The 16376-nt window shown below is 35.1% G+C and overlaps 1 protein-coding gene across 4 annotated transcripts in view; it reads left to right on the plus strand.

Annotated features, from left to right (window-relative positions):
- PIGN (phosphatidylinositol glycan anchor biosynthesis class N) overlaps positions 1-16376 on the plus strand; it is a 107598-nt gene that overhangs the window by 19325 nt on the left and 71897 nt on the right. For all 4 annotated transcript variants that reach the window (XM_032422699.1, XM_032422701.1, XM_032422700.1 and 1 more), the window contains 7 exons: positions 1576-1697; positions 2171-2269; positions 4469-4575; positions 9160-9284; positions 10542-10672; positions 11167-11283; positions 14112-14152. In XM_032422699.1, the coding sequence (XP_032278590.1) occupies positions 1576-1697; positions 2171-2269; positions 4469-4575; positions 9160-9284; positions 10542-10672; positions 11167-11283; positions 14112-14152 (742 nt within the window). The remainder of the gene's footprint in view (positions 1-1575; positions 1698-2170; positions 2270-4468; positions 4576-9159; positions 9285-10541; positions 10673-11166; positions 11284-14111; positions 14153-16376) is intronic.

Below are 16376 nucleotides of genomic sequence, written 5' to 3' on the forward strand. Positions count from 1 at the left end.
GATATATTTGGATGAATTTCTTAGTTGTCAAAGAAAGGAGAGAAATACAGTTCATTGCAAATTAATAAGGTAAAAGTATACCAGTTGTTAGAGAAAAGGTGAGCTTTCCCGGTAGCACTTATTTCTCCTTTGGGTGGTGGGTAGCAGGCCCAGAGCTCCCATAGTTGATGTGCCTTATGCTGTATGCCATCAGGTGTTTACGATTTCAGGAATCTTCTGGTTTCTTTTAAACCTGTTTGTGAGAGGTTTTATTTGTTCTTCACTTTGGATTTTAAAAAGATATGGTCTGAACGGGGCACCTGGGTGGCTCAGTTGGTTAAGTAAGCGTCTGCCTTCAGCTCAGGTCATGATCCTGGGGTCCTGGGATCGAGCCCCTCATCGGGCTCCCTGCTAGCAGGGAGTCTGCTTCTCCCTCTTCCTCTGCTGCTCCCCCTTGCTTCTGCTCTCTCTCTCTCTTTCTGTCAAATAAATAAATAATTTAAAAAATATATATGGTCTGAACTGATCAAAATGTTTTTAAACAGATATCCAAATTTCTTTATGCCTCCTTCTTTGTGTTAAAGTTTGGTTTTCATTAAATAACTGAAGAAGTTAAAAAGTATTTCTCCCATAACAAGTGGTTCAATGGTTTTCAAACTTTTACTTATTATGCATGCATTTTACCAAAATTGGTTTTAGTATGAGGTAAGTCAGTAATAAAGAGTATCTAAACCAGTACTTATTGTTTTGAACGGCAAGCATTCATCTTGGAAACTGTTACCAGTGCAGTCAGGGTTTTATAGCTTGTTGCTCTGCTGCTCTTTCACTTGCAATGGCATTGCTAGTCCTTTGCTTTCATTGTGATACAACTTAAAGACTGTTGATACATTTTAGCAGAAGAACCCTTTTGCCTATTGTAATCTCAAATTTAGGAATATAATTTAACTCCTAATTAGGAGTCTAGCCATTTCCACCTCCTTTAATTTTTTATTTTGAGAATTTTTCAACACAGAGAAATTGAAAGGAGTATATGATGAAATCTGTAGTTTATCCTAGTTTTAACAATTTTTAATTGTTTTCATATTTGCATTCTCTCTCTCACTACACACGCACACTCACACACACATATGCTTAAATTTTTATTTTTTTCTGAATAATTTGAAGGAAAGATCTCATGACACTTCACTGCTAAACACTTCAGCGTGTATCAGCTAAAAACAAGGACTTTCTCCTACATGACCGCAATACCACATCACACCTAGTGAAATTTGACATTTATAGAACAATATTGTGTGTGTCAGTTATTTCTCAGGTAACAAACCATCTGAATACTTTGTGGCTTCATACAACAATCGTGTATTTTGTTCTGTGTAGTAGCCAGATGGTTCTTTGTCTCGCCTAAGCTCATTATGCTGCTGAATCCAGCTAGTCAGAGGGCTAGGACTGTGTTCAGCTGGGATCAGAAAGATTCCTCTCCTTGTTAAATTTTGACTCACTTTCTGGTTTTGATTCCTTCTGTAATAATCTTATTTTTCTAAAGCTCTAACAGGATTTAATCAAAGTCTATGTTAACTATTGATCTATAATATCTTTTAGGAATATCATAATGCGTGAGGGCAGCTGGGGGATATCTCATACACGTGTGCCAACTGAATCTCGGCCTGGTCACGTAGCCCTGATAGCTGGGTTTTATGAAGATGTCAGTGCAGTTGCCAAAGGTATTATCTATATGGATGACTTTATTATATGAAAAATTTATTGCATATATATTGCTTCTTTAACACTGAATCATGACATAAAGTGAAGTGTGTTTTGACATACTTTTGGCAAGTATTTTAGCATGCCTTACTCATAAACACACACTGGTGTTGATTCAAGAATTAAGCTTTGGTCTTTTATCATTCTGTGGTACTGAAACAATCTGGATGTATCCATGGTTTTCCTAAATGTTAACTCTCAAAAGTTCAAAAGTGATCCTGTTTTAGTAAGAAGTAAATTATCTATTGTAAGCTTCTTTTTTAAAATATAGTATAATACATGTAACATAAAATCTATTATTAGTTTTGCATTTGTTCTGTAATTAATTGTCATTGTTACTATTTGAGGAATACTTCTTTAGCGGCTATACTAATACTTCACCATGTATATGTTACTGTTGTTACTGTTTGCTTCTTTTTTCAATGACCTGAAGGATGGAAGGAAAATCCTGTGGGATTTGATTCTCTTGTTAATGAAAGCAAGTACACATGGAGCTGGGGAAGCCCAGATATCTTGACTATGTTTGCCAAAGGTAAGAGTCATTGATTATATTTTCCTCAGATGATATATATGATAAGTCAATATGGTAATTTTTTTATATTACTTACTATATTTTATTGATTTTTGAGATACTTGTTTTTACATATTTAACATCTCTGACATAGGAATGTATATTACAATGGATAGACATGTCCATTTGATTTTTTCTTTTAGTTGTACTTGAAATATTGGCCCATCATATAGTTGTTAGTATCTTGAAGTCAATGAAGTGGTATATGGCTCTAACATTTAACCTCTTTATAATCTTGGGCAAGTTAGATAACTTCTCTGAACTTCAGTTTGCCTTTTGTAAAATGTGATGATAATAATAATAATTTCTATCTCATAGGTTTGTTTTTAGGTAAATTAGGTAATTCTTATGAAATATTTAGCAATATGCTTACCATGTAACTTTTCGTTATGATGATGATGTTGATGTCTGGTTCATTTTACTTTGATAATGTATTAAGTTTGTAGATATTCACATAAAGATTTAAATGCTATAACTTATAATTTCTATTTTCATATATTCAAGATCATGCCATTTGGATTTGTTCTATTTGTTTCTGTGCATTGATTAGAAAATTCATTAGTATTATTTTTCTGAAATTATTGGATTCCGTTTGAATTTTGTGTCATTAAATGCTTTTTAGTGAGAGCAGAATGACTGGTCATTTCACTTAATGAAAAGGTTTTGTAACATTATACTTAGCCATAGGTGTAATCTTAATAATTGGCATTACTGAATATTATTGTATGTCCTGAAAGCAAAATACACATTCAGAATTTTACATATGATATTCATAGAACATAATTATGTAGGTCAAGGTAAAAAAACCTCAAACTATTTGCCATTTATATATATACTCCTTTCTTTGGAAAGCAGTTTAGGGGTGCCTGGGTGGCTCAGTCATTAAGCGTCTGCCTTCAGCTCAGGTCATGATCCCAGCGTCCTGGGATCAAATCCCACATCGGGCTCCTTGCCCGGCGGGAAGCCTGCTTCTCCCTCTCTCACTCCCCCTGCTTGTGTTCCTTCTCTCGCTGTGTCACTCTCTGTCAAATAAATAAATCTGAAAAAAAAATTTTTTTTTTTTAAAGGAAAGCCGTTTAGCTTTTGTGGGGACTGGTGGTGGTGAGGGTGGATTAAGTTGCTGTGACTCACCAAGCTTACCTTCCTACTTCTGGCTATAGCTGACAGGACAGGACCAACACCTGAATCAGAAACAATCCAACAGGAATGTTCCATTTATTGTAACCAACAAACTCACTCAGATCTGTACTTAGGATGTAGGGAGTAGAATGGCTGAGCAATGGTAGTGTCATTGGAACTGCATTGCTATTATAAGAGATTGCTATTTTTTTAAAAAAAAGATTTTATTTATTTATTTGAGAGAGAGGATGAGAGGAGAGAGAGAGCACATGAGAGGGGGGAGGGTCAGAGGGAGAAGCAGACTCCCTGCTGAGCAGGGAGCCCGAAGCGGGACTCGATTCCGGGACTCCAGGATCATGACCTGAGCCGAAGGCAGTCGCTTAACCAACTGAGCCACCCAGGCGCCCAAGAGATTGCTATTTGTTATATCTCTTCCTCATGACCTGTAAGAGCCTGTCTCAGCAATTCACTCAGTTGAATAGATTCTTAATAAAATCTTGTAAATGTGTAAGATTAATATATTTGTTGACCCCTTCAAATAATTTAACAATACGCAATATTTATTCCCTTATATTGAGAAAAATACACATTTTATGAATAAGATAAGTGAAGTTTTTAAATTTTCTTCTTGCTTTAGGAAGTACCAAATGACTTCATCTATTTTAGGTTGTAGCGTCCTAAGACAAATTTTTTGAATAGTTTAATCTGTACAGGGAGACACACTTTGGTGTTTATTTTTGTGCTGTCGTGTATTAGCCTTGTAACTTTGGCTAAATGAATTAACTTACATGTAGTGTATCTTTAAAATTAAAAATGTTACTGTGAGAACAAAAAGCAACAGCATGTTAAAGTAGAAGTCATGGTCCATGGCACATGAAATAAATGTTCATTATTCCGCCTGTCTTTCTCTTCCCCATTATAATACAAAATGCTTTGTGAAAAATTCTGGTTGCTCGCAAAAATTTTTAAATGGCTATTTCATATTTTATGACAGTTTAAAAAAATTTTTTTTTAAGTTTTTTCCCCAAATTTCCCATTCAGGTGTTGGTGGAGACCATATTTATACATATAGCTATGATGCTGAGAGTGAGGATTTTGGTGCCCATGATGTAACAAAACTGGATACTTGGGTTTTTGATAATGTGAAGGTGAGTGCTATTGAGTTGATCATCTTCAGCACATGTATTTGTACCTAAAGTACTAGAAACTGATTTGTTAGTAAATACATTTTAATTTTTTCCTACTTGCATAAACTTGAAAGTTCTGTATTGTAACATACTATTTTAAAAAGGCTAGATTCTAAGAAACTACACATTCTACAATAAACAATTAATGGAAGTTTTAAAAAAATAATTTGAAAAAGATAACTTTTTTAAATTCCATGTTTCCGACAGTTAAATGGGCTCCATAGATTGGAATTCAGGGAGCTTACACTTCATTCCTATTTGCTGAATAATCCTAGGTAAACCTTGATCATTCTTTCACCATACAATAGTCTCTTATAGTGGTGAGATCATGTAAGATATATGAAAAATGCTTTTGAAAATTCTATTCAAATGTAATGCATTTATAATAACAGGATTTTTAAAAAATTGCACTTTAGAGAAAGATAAAAACAAATCAGCAAATTAGTCATAACAAAATATCCATGAGTTTCTCTAAGAAGTAAAGTAGTTTGGACTGTTTGATAGTGATAATTATCACAGTTTTCACCAGGAATCCAATAGAATTTACATTTTGAAAAATTGTGTGAAAATCTCACTTGTGGATAATGGCTTCCTTTCTTCCTGTCCATTGTTTCTCATTTACATATTACAACTTATAATTTGTCTGTTGTAAGAAACATTCATTGATTGACCTTTAATGATTCTTCTTTTTACCAGTAGTGTCTTTTGAACTGACGTTGTGGACTTTTCCATGATATAGTCATTTTTGTTAGTTTGTAAATGTATTCCTCAGTATGTGTCTGCATTTTTCTTTGTATTTACTTAGCAGGAATTAAGTGTTCAATACATTCTTTGATAAACCCTATTTCTTTTATCAGGACCTTCTTGAAATTTTCTTTTTTCATTTAACGTATACTTTTGTCAACAGGGAAAACTTGAAGTTAAATAAAATCTCTTTAAGGAAATAATTGGCAAATTTTACTCTCTTATTATCACGTCTTGATATAATCTACTTATGTTAGCATCTGCTGAAAGGCACTTGGTTTCTAATTTCATAGACATAGCTAAAAATGCTCCAGAATCGTGGATTAGATTCCTTGTGTATGGGCAGATACAGCTTGTGGCTGGCCTGATTTTATGTCTTTTTTTCCTTTCTTTATTTCAACACTGCTAGTGATCAGAAAAAATGATTTGCCCATGACTTCATAAAATATGGTATATATGTATAGTAATAACAGTAATATGAAATCATCAGCAGTGAAATGGTGTGAAGGAAAAATACAGGGACTAAGAATATACTTTTAGAAAATTGTGATCTAGACAGGGGAAGGCTTTTCTGAGAGTTTTGAGATGATCTTAGAAGTATAGGAGACAAAGTTGGATGGATCTGGATTGCACATGAAAAAGAGTATTTCAGGTCAACAGTAATATGTAAATCTTGGGCACTGAAGGAAGAGGCAGCATAATAGATTTGAGGAACTGAAAGAAGGGGAAGTTAAGGTGGCAGGAATACTCACTGGGAGCAAGATCTGAGGTAAGGCTAGAGAAGGAGTCAGGGGTCTTTACCTGGGCTTGTGCCTGGGCCAGAGACTCATGCTTAATCCAAGCAAAACAAATCCATGTAAATGTCTACTCACTTTTTTTTTTTTAATGTGGTGAAATACCTGTAACATAAAATTTGCCATTTTAGCCATTTTTAAATGTACAGGTTCAGTAGTGTTAAGTATATTCACATCGTTGTACCTCCGATCTCCAGAACTTTTTTATCTTGCAAAACTGAAACTCTGTGCTCATTAAACAACTCCCCATTTCCCCTCCTCTCCCAGCCTCTGGCAACTACTATTCTACTTTCTGTTTCTTTGTATTTGTACCTATATAGCTATGTTTTGTACCTACACAGCTCATATAAATGGAACCATACTATATTTGTCCTTTGTGAGTGGCTTATTTCACTTAGCATAATGTCCTTAAGCTTCATTCGTGTCGAATCTGTTTGCTTTTTATAACTGTTTGTGCAGGGGCGCCTGCATGACTCCGTTAAGTGACTGCCTTTGGTTCGGGACATGATCCCTGGGTCTTGGGATCGAGCCCCTCTGCGGGGAGTCTGCTTCTCCCTCTGCCTCTCCCCCGGCTTGTGCTCTCTCTCTCGCTCACACACTCTCAAATAAATAGATAAAATCTTTAAAAATAAATAAATAAATAAATAAATAAATAAATAAATAAATAAAAACTGTTTGTGCACCATCTCCTTTATTAAGCCTTCCATGACTTCCCTTTGCTTCACTTCGCTTCCCGTTCGACTTAGATAACCCTCTTCTATATTCCCTTGATACCTCTCTCTTAACTATTTCATTATGCTGTACCATAATTGTTGATACATTGGCATATCCCCCATACATCTTGTTGGTAGAGATAATGACTTTCTCATTGTTAACTTAATTCCTGTTAAGGAATTGTCTGGTACATAGATACAAGTATTAGCTTAGATTAGGTTTAGTTCTGTGTAATAGGGGAAAAATATGGCTTAAAAGTTTACTTTTATCTCAGTAAAGATAATGCCAGAAGTAGGCAGCCCAGGGTCGATGCAGTACATGACTGCCATACTGGTTCCATGGTGTCATTAAGACCCAGTCTCTTTGAATTTCTCCTCTGTCCTCAGAGCATGAGTTTTATCTTCCAAAGTGTTTTTCATGATCCAAGAGGTGCCATTATTTCAGTGTTTTAGGACCAACAGTGCAAGGAATCAAAAAGGAGGGGCGCCTGGGTGGCTCAGTTGGTTGGGCGACTGCCTTCGGCTCAGGTCATGATCCTGGAGTCCCGGAATCGAGTCCCGCATCGGGCTCCCTGCTCAGCGGGGAGTCTGCTTCTCCCTCTGACCCTCCTCCCTCTCATGCTCTCTGTCTCTCATTCTCTCTCTCTCTCAAATAAATAAATAAAATCTTAAAAAAAAAAAAAAAAAAAAAAAGGAACTTCTTTCCTACTAAGTTATATTTATTTCAAAGAGCCTTAGTTCTGCATAGTCTTTTGACTGAAATATTTGATTTATATCTCGTTGGCCACAACCACTAAGGTACATCTAGTTGTATGAGAGGATGGGAAATATGTAGGTTTTAAGGTTGAGCATTGCCATGTTTCTTGAAACCACAAGTTTTTACTCAGAGAGAAAAGGAGAGTGCATGTTGGGGTAGTCATTGAGTAGTCTCCCTTGATGCATAACAAACATTTGTTGAGTGTAGAAATGAATGAGTGCCTTTGCAAGGAGATGAGAAAAAGTGGGGGCTGATGGTCACCAGTGTACTAAATATGGAAGGGAAAGTAGCTAGGGGTATATTCCACCTCTTGTGTCCAAAAGACGAACTTTTAAAAAGCCAATAGGAATCTAATGGGTTGAGCTCTACAAGATTAGTATTTCATGGCTTCCCAGATCTTATGTCCATATGTGAATGAATTGCACTTTTTACACAGTGGAATTTTTTTTTTTTTTTACCAGTCATGGAACAAATTCTAACTTAAGTTGCTAGGTTTTTTTGGTTTTTGTCAGCTTTCAGTTATATCATTAGAATTTAACTCCTTTCTTTTGAAGAACTTGCCACTTCTATCTAGATTTAAAACTTCTTAGGGGCTAAGTAGAATGTATATGAAAGTTAGGGGATGGTTTTATGCTTTTAAGGAGGATGGTAGCAGGTTACATATTAGGTTTTTTATTTACTTCTATTCTTGAATAGCAGGCTACTGTAATGGCACCATTTGTATTTTTTAGTATTTATAATAATGAAGAATTATTTCAAAAAGTATTTCAGATTTTTATTGGACAGTTAAATAGCTCTTGTTAAAGTTACCATGTACTGTATAGTTAGAGACATTAATGTGAACAATAATTATGTATCTTGGCCTAGCCTGTTGATTTATGTAAAATAGTTTACATGTTCATGTGTATGTAAGTAGAAGTTTAATCCTTTGTCTTAGGGCATTATAAATCCAGCTTATCATTATGAAATTAATATAATAATTTTTGACCCATATTTTATTAAGTTAGGGCATTTTTCTATCATACAATGTGAAGAACAGATTCTAGCGTTGGGCAAAGGAGATTGTTCGGAAGCTATTCACAATGTTCCGAGTGAGCAGTTATGGTTGAACTTGTTGGGACTAGGGTGGTAACCTAGACAGGACAGCGAGAAGTAGTCCAGCTCCAAAAACATTTAAAAATAATAAAATATTCCTAAAATGTTGCCTCTAGTACTGTTTTACTTGATTCTTGTCAAAATATTTCTTCAACCTGCTGTATTTTATTCAGTGATTATGAGATCTTCATGAAATCAAGATCCCCTTTCTATAACCTTTTCTTGGCCTACTTTTATAACCCAGAAAATAGCTCACTCATTATTTGAATGTTGATGTCTGAACCAACAATAAGGACTTTGTATTAGTAGGTCCTGAGGATAAATTTAAACAAAATAAGATAATCTTATAGTTATATATAAATGTAATTAAATGTTTTCATCAGAATTATTTTTTAAATAAAACAAATGAACTAAATTTCTTTAACTGATTTGTTACATATAGGAATTCTTTCATGCTGCCAGAAACAACCAATCTTTGTTTTCTAAAGTAAATGAAGAAAAAATAGTTTTTTTCTTACATTTATTAGGAATAGATACAAATGGACATGCTCACCGACCAACATCGAGGTAATTTTAATGCTGTGTTTAATTTCGTGTTTTTGAGAGACTTAGCTATTCTGTTTGAACTTTTAAAGTATTATAATTTTTTTGTAATTATCACATTACTTATATTCCATATTCATTTATCAAGGCAGGGAAAAATTATATATTTTAGAAATATTTAAGGAAATCTTGGGGGGGAAAGCATTTATATGGTGTTAATATTTATATCACAAAAAGATGTAATTAGCTATTCCTTGTGTGTTCCATTTAATCAGTATTGTATCCAGCAAATGTATAAAGTTTTGTATACTGTATTTCAGTAGCACTCCTTATATAGAACAGCAAATATTTTTCTCAGTTTTGCGAACCAAAAGAGGAAGAATCCATGTTATACTTCTTTATTTAGAATTTGGTTTAGATAAGTCTAACTGTAACTATAAAGCCTATTGATTAGCTGCTAGTAATGAATACCTCATGCTCCCTTTCTTGAACATGATGGACTGGTTCAAGTGAAAGAGTTCATAACAAACCAACCTGTTCAACTGAATGGAACGCTTAAATATAATTTGTTTAGGATGTTATATTATATTAATGTTTTATATCACAAACACTAAGGGATGGAAACATTTTATACCTGAAACAGTGATACCTATTAATATGACAAGAACAATATAGTTTGCACCGAGAGGCATGAACTTGGAAGTCATAATTAATGCATTTGAGATGTAAAAAGCATTCATTAAAATGTATTTGCTAGTATAGGAGAATATTCTTCTTTTAAACTATTCCTGAAAACTATTTCATATTCTTTTGCTTCTTTAAAAGGAGAGAATATTATTTTTAACAATCTAAAGAGCTCTGATTTAAAAATATTCATGATGAAATCTAAAAGTATTTTAGGAGGGATGATTGGGTGGCTCAGTTGGTTAAGCATCTGCCTTCCCAGGATCATGATCCCAGGATGCTGGGATTGAGTCCCATTTCGGGCTCCCTGCTCAGCGGGGAGTCTGCTTCTCCCTCTGCCTGCTGCTCCCCCTGCTTGTGCATTCTCTGTCTCTGTCTCCCTCTCTGACAAATAAATGAATAAAGTCTTAAAAAAAAAAAGTATTTTAGGAGTGATGTACTCTATATGTTGGCTAATTGAATTTAAATAAAAATTTTTTAAAAAAATAGAAGTATTTTAGGAGTTACCAACTTTAGATGTAATTAGTTCATGTTGAAGAAATTTGAGTTTTCCAAATTATTGTAATTTAATTTGTTCTTCTGTTTCTTTTTAAACAGGGAATATAAGGACAACGTTAAAGTAGTTGATGATGGAATAAAAGAGATTGTGTCCATGCTTGAACATTTTTATGGAAATGATGGGAAAACAGCATTTATCTTTACCTCTGACCATGGGATGACAGACTGGGGTTAGTCTGTCTTTAAGTGACATATACCTTATGATTAAAGTAGTGGTAAATGTAGCTTGCAGATATCTTGTAATGTCGAAGAGGATTAGATGTCTTAGTATATGTAGTGTCTAGCACAAAATTGCTTAATGTGTTAATGTTAGGAAAAAACCTGATCTTATGCAGAGAATCTTCTAGCTATAAAAGGAATATATTCTCATTTAAAATGAGAAATTAGAGGGGCGCCTTGATGGCTCAGCCGTTAAGCGTCTGCTTTCAGCTCAGGTCATAATCCCAGGGTCCCCAGGATCGAGCACTGCATTGTGCTCCCTGCTCAGTGGGAAGCCTGCTTCTCCCTCTCCCACTCCCCCTGCTTGTGTTCCCTCTCTCGCTGTGTCTCTCTCTGTCAAATAAATAAATAAAATCTTTAAAAAAAATTAAGTATTTAAAAAAATATATAGGTGTAAGTTAGTTCTTATACACTTGTCTTATTACTCTTGGTGTCTTATTTGTAGGTTTCCATGGGGCTGGTCATCCTTCAGAGACTTTAACTCCTTTTGTTTCTTGGGGAGCTGGAATCAAGTATCCCCAAAAAGTATCAGCTCAGAAATTTGATGATGCATTTTTGAAAGGTATAAACATTTATCTTTATTGTTTTTATAAATATAACATTTTAAAATAAAACCAAAGTTTAACTTTAAAAGATTACTTTTCAAGTTATAGTTTTCATTTTGATATTTGTATCATTATGATTTTTATGTATTACTTTTGTATAGTTTGTATTATTTGGTTTATAATATTCAGATTGAAATATATCGTCTTAGGGGTGCCTAGATGGCTCAGTCCGTTAAGCATCCAACTCTTATTTTGGCTCTGGTCATGATCTCAGGGTCATGAGATCAAGCCCCGCATCAGACTTCTGCGCTGAGCCTGGAACCTGCTTAGGATTCTCTCTCTCCCTCCCACTCTCCCCTCCCTGCTCACACGCGCCTGCACACACATGGGCGCGTGCTCTCTCTCTCTCTCTAAAAAAAAAAAAAAAAAAAGGAAAAAAGAAACGAAATATATAGTCTTAGTTATCTGCCTTATGAAGATACAAGTATAAATTATCCTATTACTTTTTTTTCCACAAGCCTTTTTTTGCTGGGATTTACATTAAAGTCTTGAGTCAAATCTTACCTGCAAAGACTATCACTCAGATAAATCACACATATGTCACAAATTGACATTTCACAACTGGACTGATTGTGCCCTGTCTCTAGTACTTTTGAAGGCTGTCTGTGTTACTCAAGCCTCCCTTCCTTCCTAATCCATAAGGAAAATGAATTCCTTTTTCCTGGAGCTCTGCTTATTGTGTAAGGTAAGGTTTTTTCTAGAGTTCCAAAATTTTTATTAATTTGCCAAAACAAATTCCTTTCAAATGCCTTACTCCAGATTAGTTGTATAAAACTCATCCAAAACCCTTGCCAAAAATACAGATTAAAAAAACAAACAGATTTCCAGACCTTGTCACTAGATATTTTAATTCCATGAGTCTGGGTGAGGCCTAGAAATTTTCTTTTTAAAACCTTCTCCAGGGACAGCCATGTTTAGGTATTTCTATCATGGAAGACTCTTTTTGGTTTGCATAATAAGATTTCCTTAGACTATTTCTTTGAATTTATTTTTTTATCGAGATATAATTCTCATACCATTTTAATTTTAATTCATGTTTTAAAAGTGTACAATTCAGGGTTTTTAGTATATTCACAAGACTGTACAATCACCTCTACTATCTAATTAATAACATTTCATCAGCACCCCCAAAGAAACCCCCTACCCATTAGCAGTCACACCTTATTTCTCCCTCTCCCTATCACCTGGCAACCATTACTCTACTTTCTCTCTCTGGATCTGCTTATTCTGGACATTTCAAAAAAGTGGAATTACTCACTGTCTGGTCTTTGTGTCTGACTTCGTCCACTTGGCATAATTTTTTCAAGGTTCATCTGTATTGTAGCATGTATAAGTAGTTTTTTTATAGCTGAATAATATTCTATTGTATGTATAGACCATATTTTATTTATTCAATCATCTTATGGACATTTGGGTTGTTTCCATATTTGGCTATTATGATAGTGCTGCTATGAACATTTGTGTAAAAATTTTTTGTGTAGATATATGTTTTCATTTCTCTTGGGTAGATACCTAGGGATGGAATAAGTGGGTCATATATAACTCTATGTTTAATTTCTTGCAGACTGCCACACTGTTTTCTAAAGCAGCTTTGCCATTTTATATTCCTATGCTCTGTGGTAAATGGATTAGATTGGGCCTAATAGAAACTAGGTTAAATAGTATGTTTGTACTTAGGAGATAAAACTTTATTTTGGCACTTGATTTCTCAGTGAATTAATGGTTTAGAATGACTTAACTTCAAAAATCACTACAGGGGCGCCTGGGTGGCTCAGATGGTTGAGCGTCTGCCTTCGGCTCAGGTCATGATCTCAGGGTCCTGGGATCGAGTCCCACATCGGGCTCCCTGCTCGGCAGGGAGCCTGCTTCTCCCTCTGCCTTTCTCTCTCACTCTGTCTCTCACGAATAAATAAATAAAATCTTTAAAAAAAAAAACAAAAAAAAACAAAAATCACTACAGAAGGAATATACTTTTTTCTTATATGAATATTAGGAATCATAAGTTATAGAGAAAGGGAATGTGCATTCTTTCCTCATCAGGTGATTAGTGTGAATTTTTAGTAGCTGACTAGTAGAACCAGGAACATATTTTTAAACTTTACTAGCTTATTAAAGGAAATTTCATCATAAAAAATATCTTAGAACCCTTTTGGTAATATATCTGAAAATCATTAAATCAAGACATGGTCTCTCATCATTTGTTTTGATAACTGTTTAATGAAATTTCTGAATTTATATGTAGAAAAATAGGGGAATGAGGTATCTCTGAAGGTGATTTTAATAGTAACTCACTATAGTATTTTAACATTTGGGATTAGTGACAGTGGGAACATCACAGCTACAATTTTAAGTATTTTGCAAGCAACTGCCATTAGAGAAAAAAGAAAGGGTTAGGTTGCCTAGCAGACTATCAATTGCCTTAATTACTCCCTGGAGCAGGACTGTCATTAGTTGTAGTCATGCTGACAGCTGTTATCATTGTGCCTTTTACTTGATCTTCCCTTCCTTGGCCTTTTGATGTTTTGAAACAATTGTCTGCAAATGAGCATTTTGAAAGTTTAATAAATCATCACAGAAAACACTAATATTTATTTTAAAGCTATTCCTTTAAAATTCTAGTTTTAAAAATATATAGCTGTGCCTGTTTAAGTGCCCTTTTTATTCATAGTTGGCTTAAAATAGATTTTCCCAATACTTTCGTTTGACATTATGCCTTGATCTCTCTTAATAATGAAACTATTATTTATTTTTAATCTTAACATCAGCTCTTGTATCTGTGTTTCAGAATGGAAATTAGAGAACTGGAAAAGGCAAGATATCCATCAGGTATTCAGTTCAATTTAATCACTTTCAAATTTAATTTTATCTCCTATAAGAAGTTTAGACCAAAAAAAAAAAAGTGAAAAACAATATTAAAAATAAGGATGATAAAGGATTTTTCAAAACATTTCAATTACCAAGGGAAATCCTTCTAGTGCAAATATTTTAACTAATCTTTCTTCTGGCAAAATAAAAAAAGCTTCAAGTAAAACTGAAAGAAGACTCCCTCCAAATAACATTGGCTAATTAAAGAATTAGAAATCTGCATGCCTGTTCAATTTCTGTGATTTCTTGTCATGGTTGCTTTGCTTAGTTGCTTTAAGCACAGAGCTAATAAATAATAAAACCCTATTATGGATTTTTCCCCTGTAGTATGAGTTACCATTTCTTTTTTATTAACACATATTTTATCTTTAATTCTAGCCAGGATGCTTACAAATGCAATGGAAAAAAGATGACAAAATATAGATTACTTAGCTAGAAACCTTAGATTACAGGAAAATGCATGGCCAACTTAATCAAGTTAGACTGGTAACATTATGTATGAATAGGAAGCATGGAATTTTCATTGTTGAAGATATGCTATGTAAACAGCCATCTTCACTACTTGTAAAAGGCATGGCATTATTGGTATATGGCCTTCAAGGTGGTAGGACTATTTTACCTTCTCCAGGTCACCTCACAAGCCGGTATTTCTTATTGTAGTGGATAAACCAAGGTCCAGGAGCTCATTTTCAGGCCTGTGATTGCAGAAGCCTGTTCTCTGTCAGCATATTAAGAGTGGTCTTTTCTCTCAGGATGGCTGCATATCACCCAAATAAATGAAAATATATAAAATTAGAATAGCAACTTAATTAATTTTGCAATAAAAATCACTGTCAGAGGAATAGGGAATATCTTGAAGATCATAAAACATGTTTTACTTAGGGGTGCCTGAGTGGCTCAGTCGTTAAGCGTCTGCCTTCCGGTCAGGTCATGATCCCAGGGTTCTGGGATCGAGCCCCGCATCAGGCTCCCTGCTCAGCGGGAAGCCCGCTTCTCCCTCTCGCACTCCCTCTGCTTGTGTTCCCTCTTTCGTTGTGTCTCTCTCTGTCAAATAAATAAATAAAATCTTTAAAAAAAAAAATGTTTTACTTATAGCCAGACTGGATTATAATTTAAAACTAAATATAGATTCAGCTATTGCTCTCTGAATGCTCCTACTTCAAATCTACATTAGATGAGAATTTCTTTATTCATTCCTTCCACCAACATTGTTATGTGTCTACAGTATGTTTGAACATTGTGTAGACATTAGCATTCAACATGTATAAGGGATATAATGATGAGTCAAAGCAGACAAAATGCCTGCCCTGGGAAGCTTACAGTGTGGGGGTGAGAACAGAGTAACCAAATTATTATACAAATAAATGTAAAATTACAGCTGTGCTAAGTGCTACAAAAGAGGACTGTGAAGCCAGGAGAGCGTGGAGTGGATGTATCTGGTAGACGGCATGGTCAACAAAGTCTTCCCCAGACACTGAGGATTGAGCTGAGACTGGAGAAGGAGGAGGAGCTCCGAGGCACATGATCCTCCCTCTCCCTTTCCAGGCAGAGGCAGCATCATGTACACAGAGCTCTGGGAAGAGGATAATGGTATATGAAAGGGTCACAGCACAGAGCAACTGAGACCGTAGTATGATGTCTGGGTAGGTGCTAGACCCTGCAGGGCCTTTTGGGCCTGTGGTCTTAATCCTAAAGCTTGGGGAAGCCCTTGAAGTATTTGAAGCATGGAGAGTGATATAATCTGTCTTTTGGGGAAAGGACTTCTCTGGCTGCAGCATTAGAGGAGGCCAACAGTGGACTCTGGGGAAAAGGGAGAAGGCAATTAGAGGCCATTGGAGTTTTCCAATTTTCTGTGGGATGCTACTTCGTAAAGAGAGTCCAGATGGTAAAGAGTGAGAAGCGTTGAGAGCCTGGGACCAAGCTCCAACTTTAAATGGGGCAGTAGAGATGGTATCTGGAAAAGAGCCACAGTGAAATTGAAGACACTCCGTGGAGTGCGGTGTTACAGAAGCCGAGAAGGGAGTGGGCTACACAGTGCTGCTGAGAGGCCAAGTAATTAAAATAACCACAACAGCATTTGTAGCTACCATTTATTGCACGATTATTATGTGCCAGGTACTTCATAAATTTAATCTCATTTAATTATGCCATAACTCTGTTAAGGGAGAGTTTTTAAAATAAATGA

The sequence above is a fragment of the Phoca vitulina genome, unplaced genomic scaffold, assembly GCF_004348235.1.
Source record: "Phoca vitulina isolate PV1807 unplaced genomic scaffold, GSC_HSeal_1.0 scaffold27, whole genome shotgun sequence".
Taxonomy (NCBI): domain Eukaryota; kingdom Metazoa; phylum Chordata; class Mammalia; order Carnivora; family Phocidae; genus Phoca; species Phoca vitulina.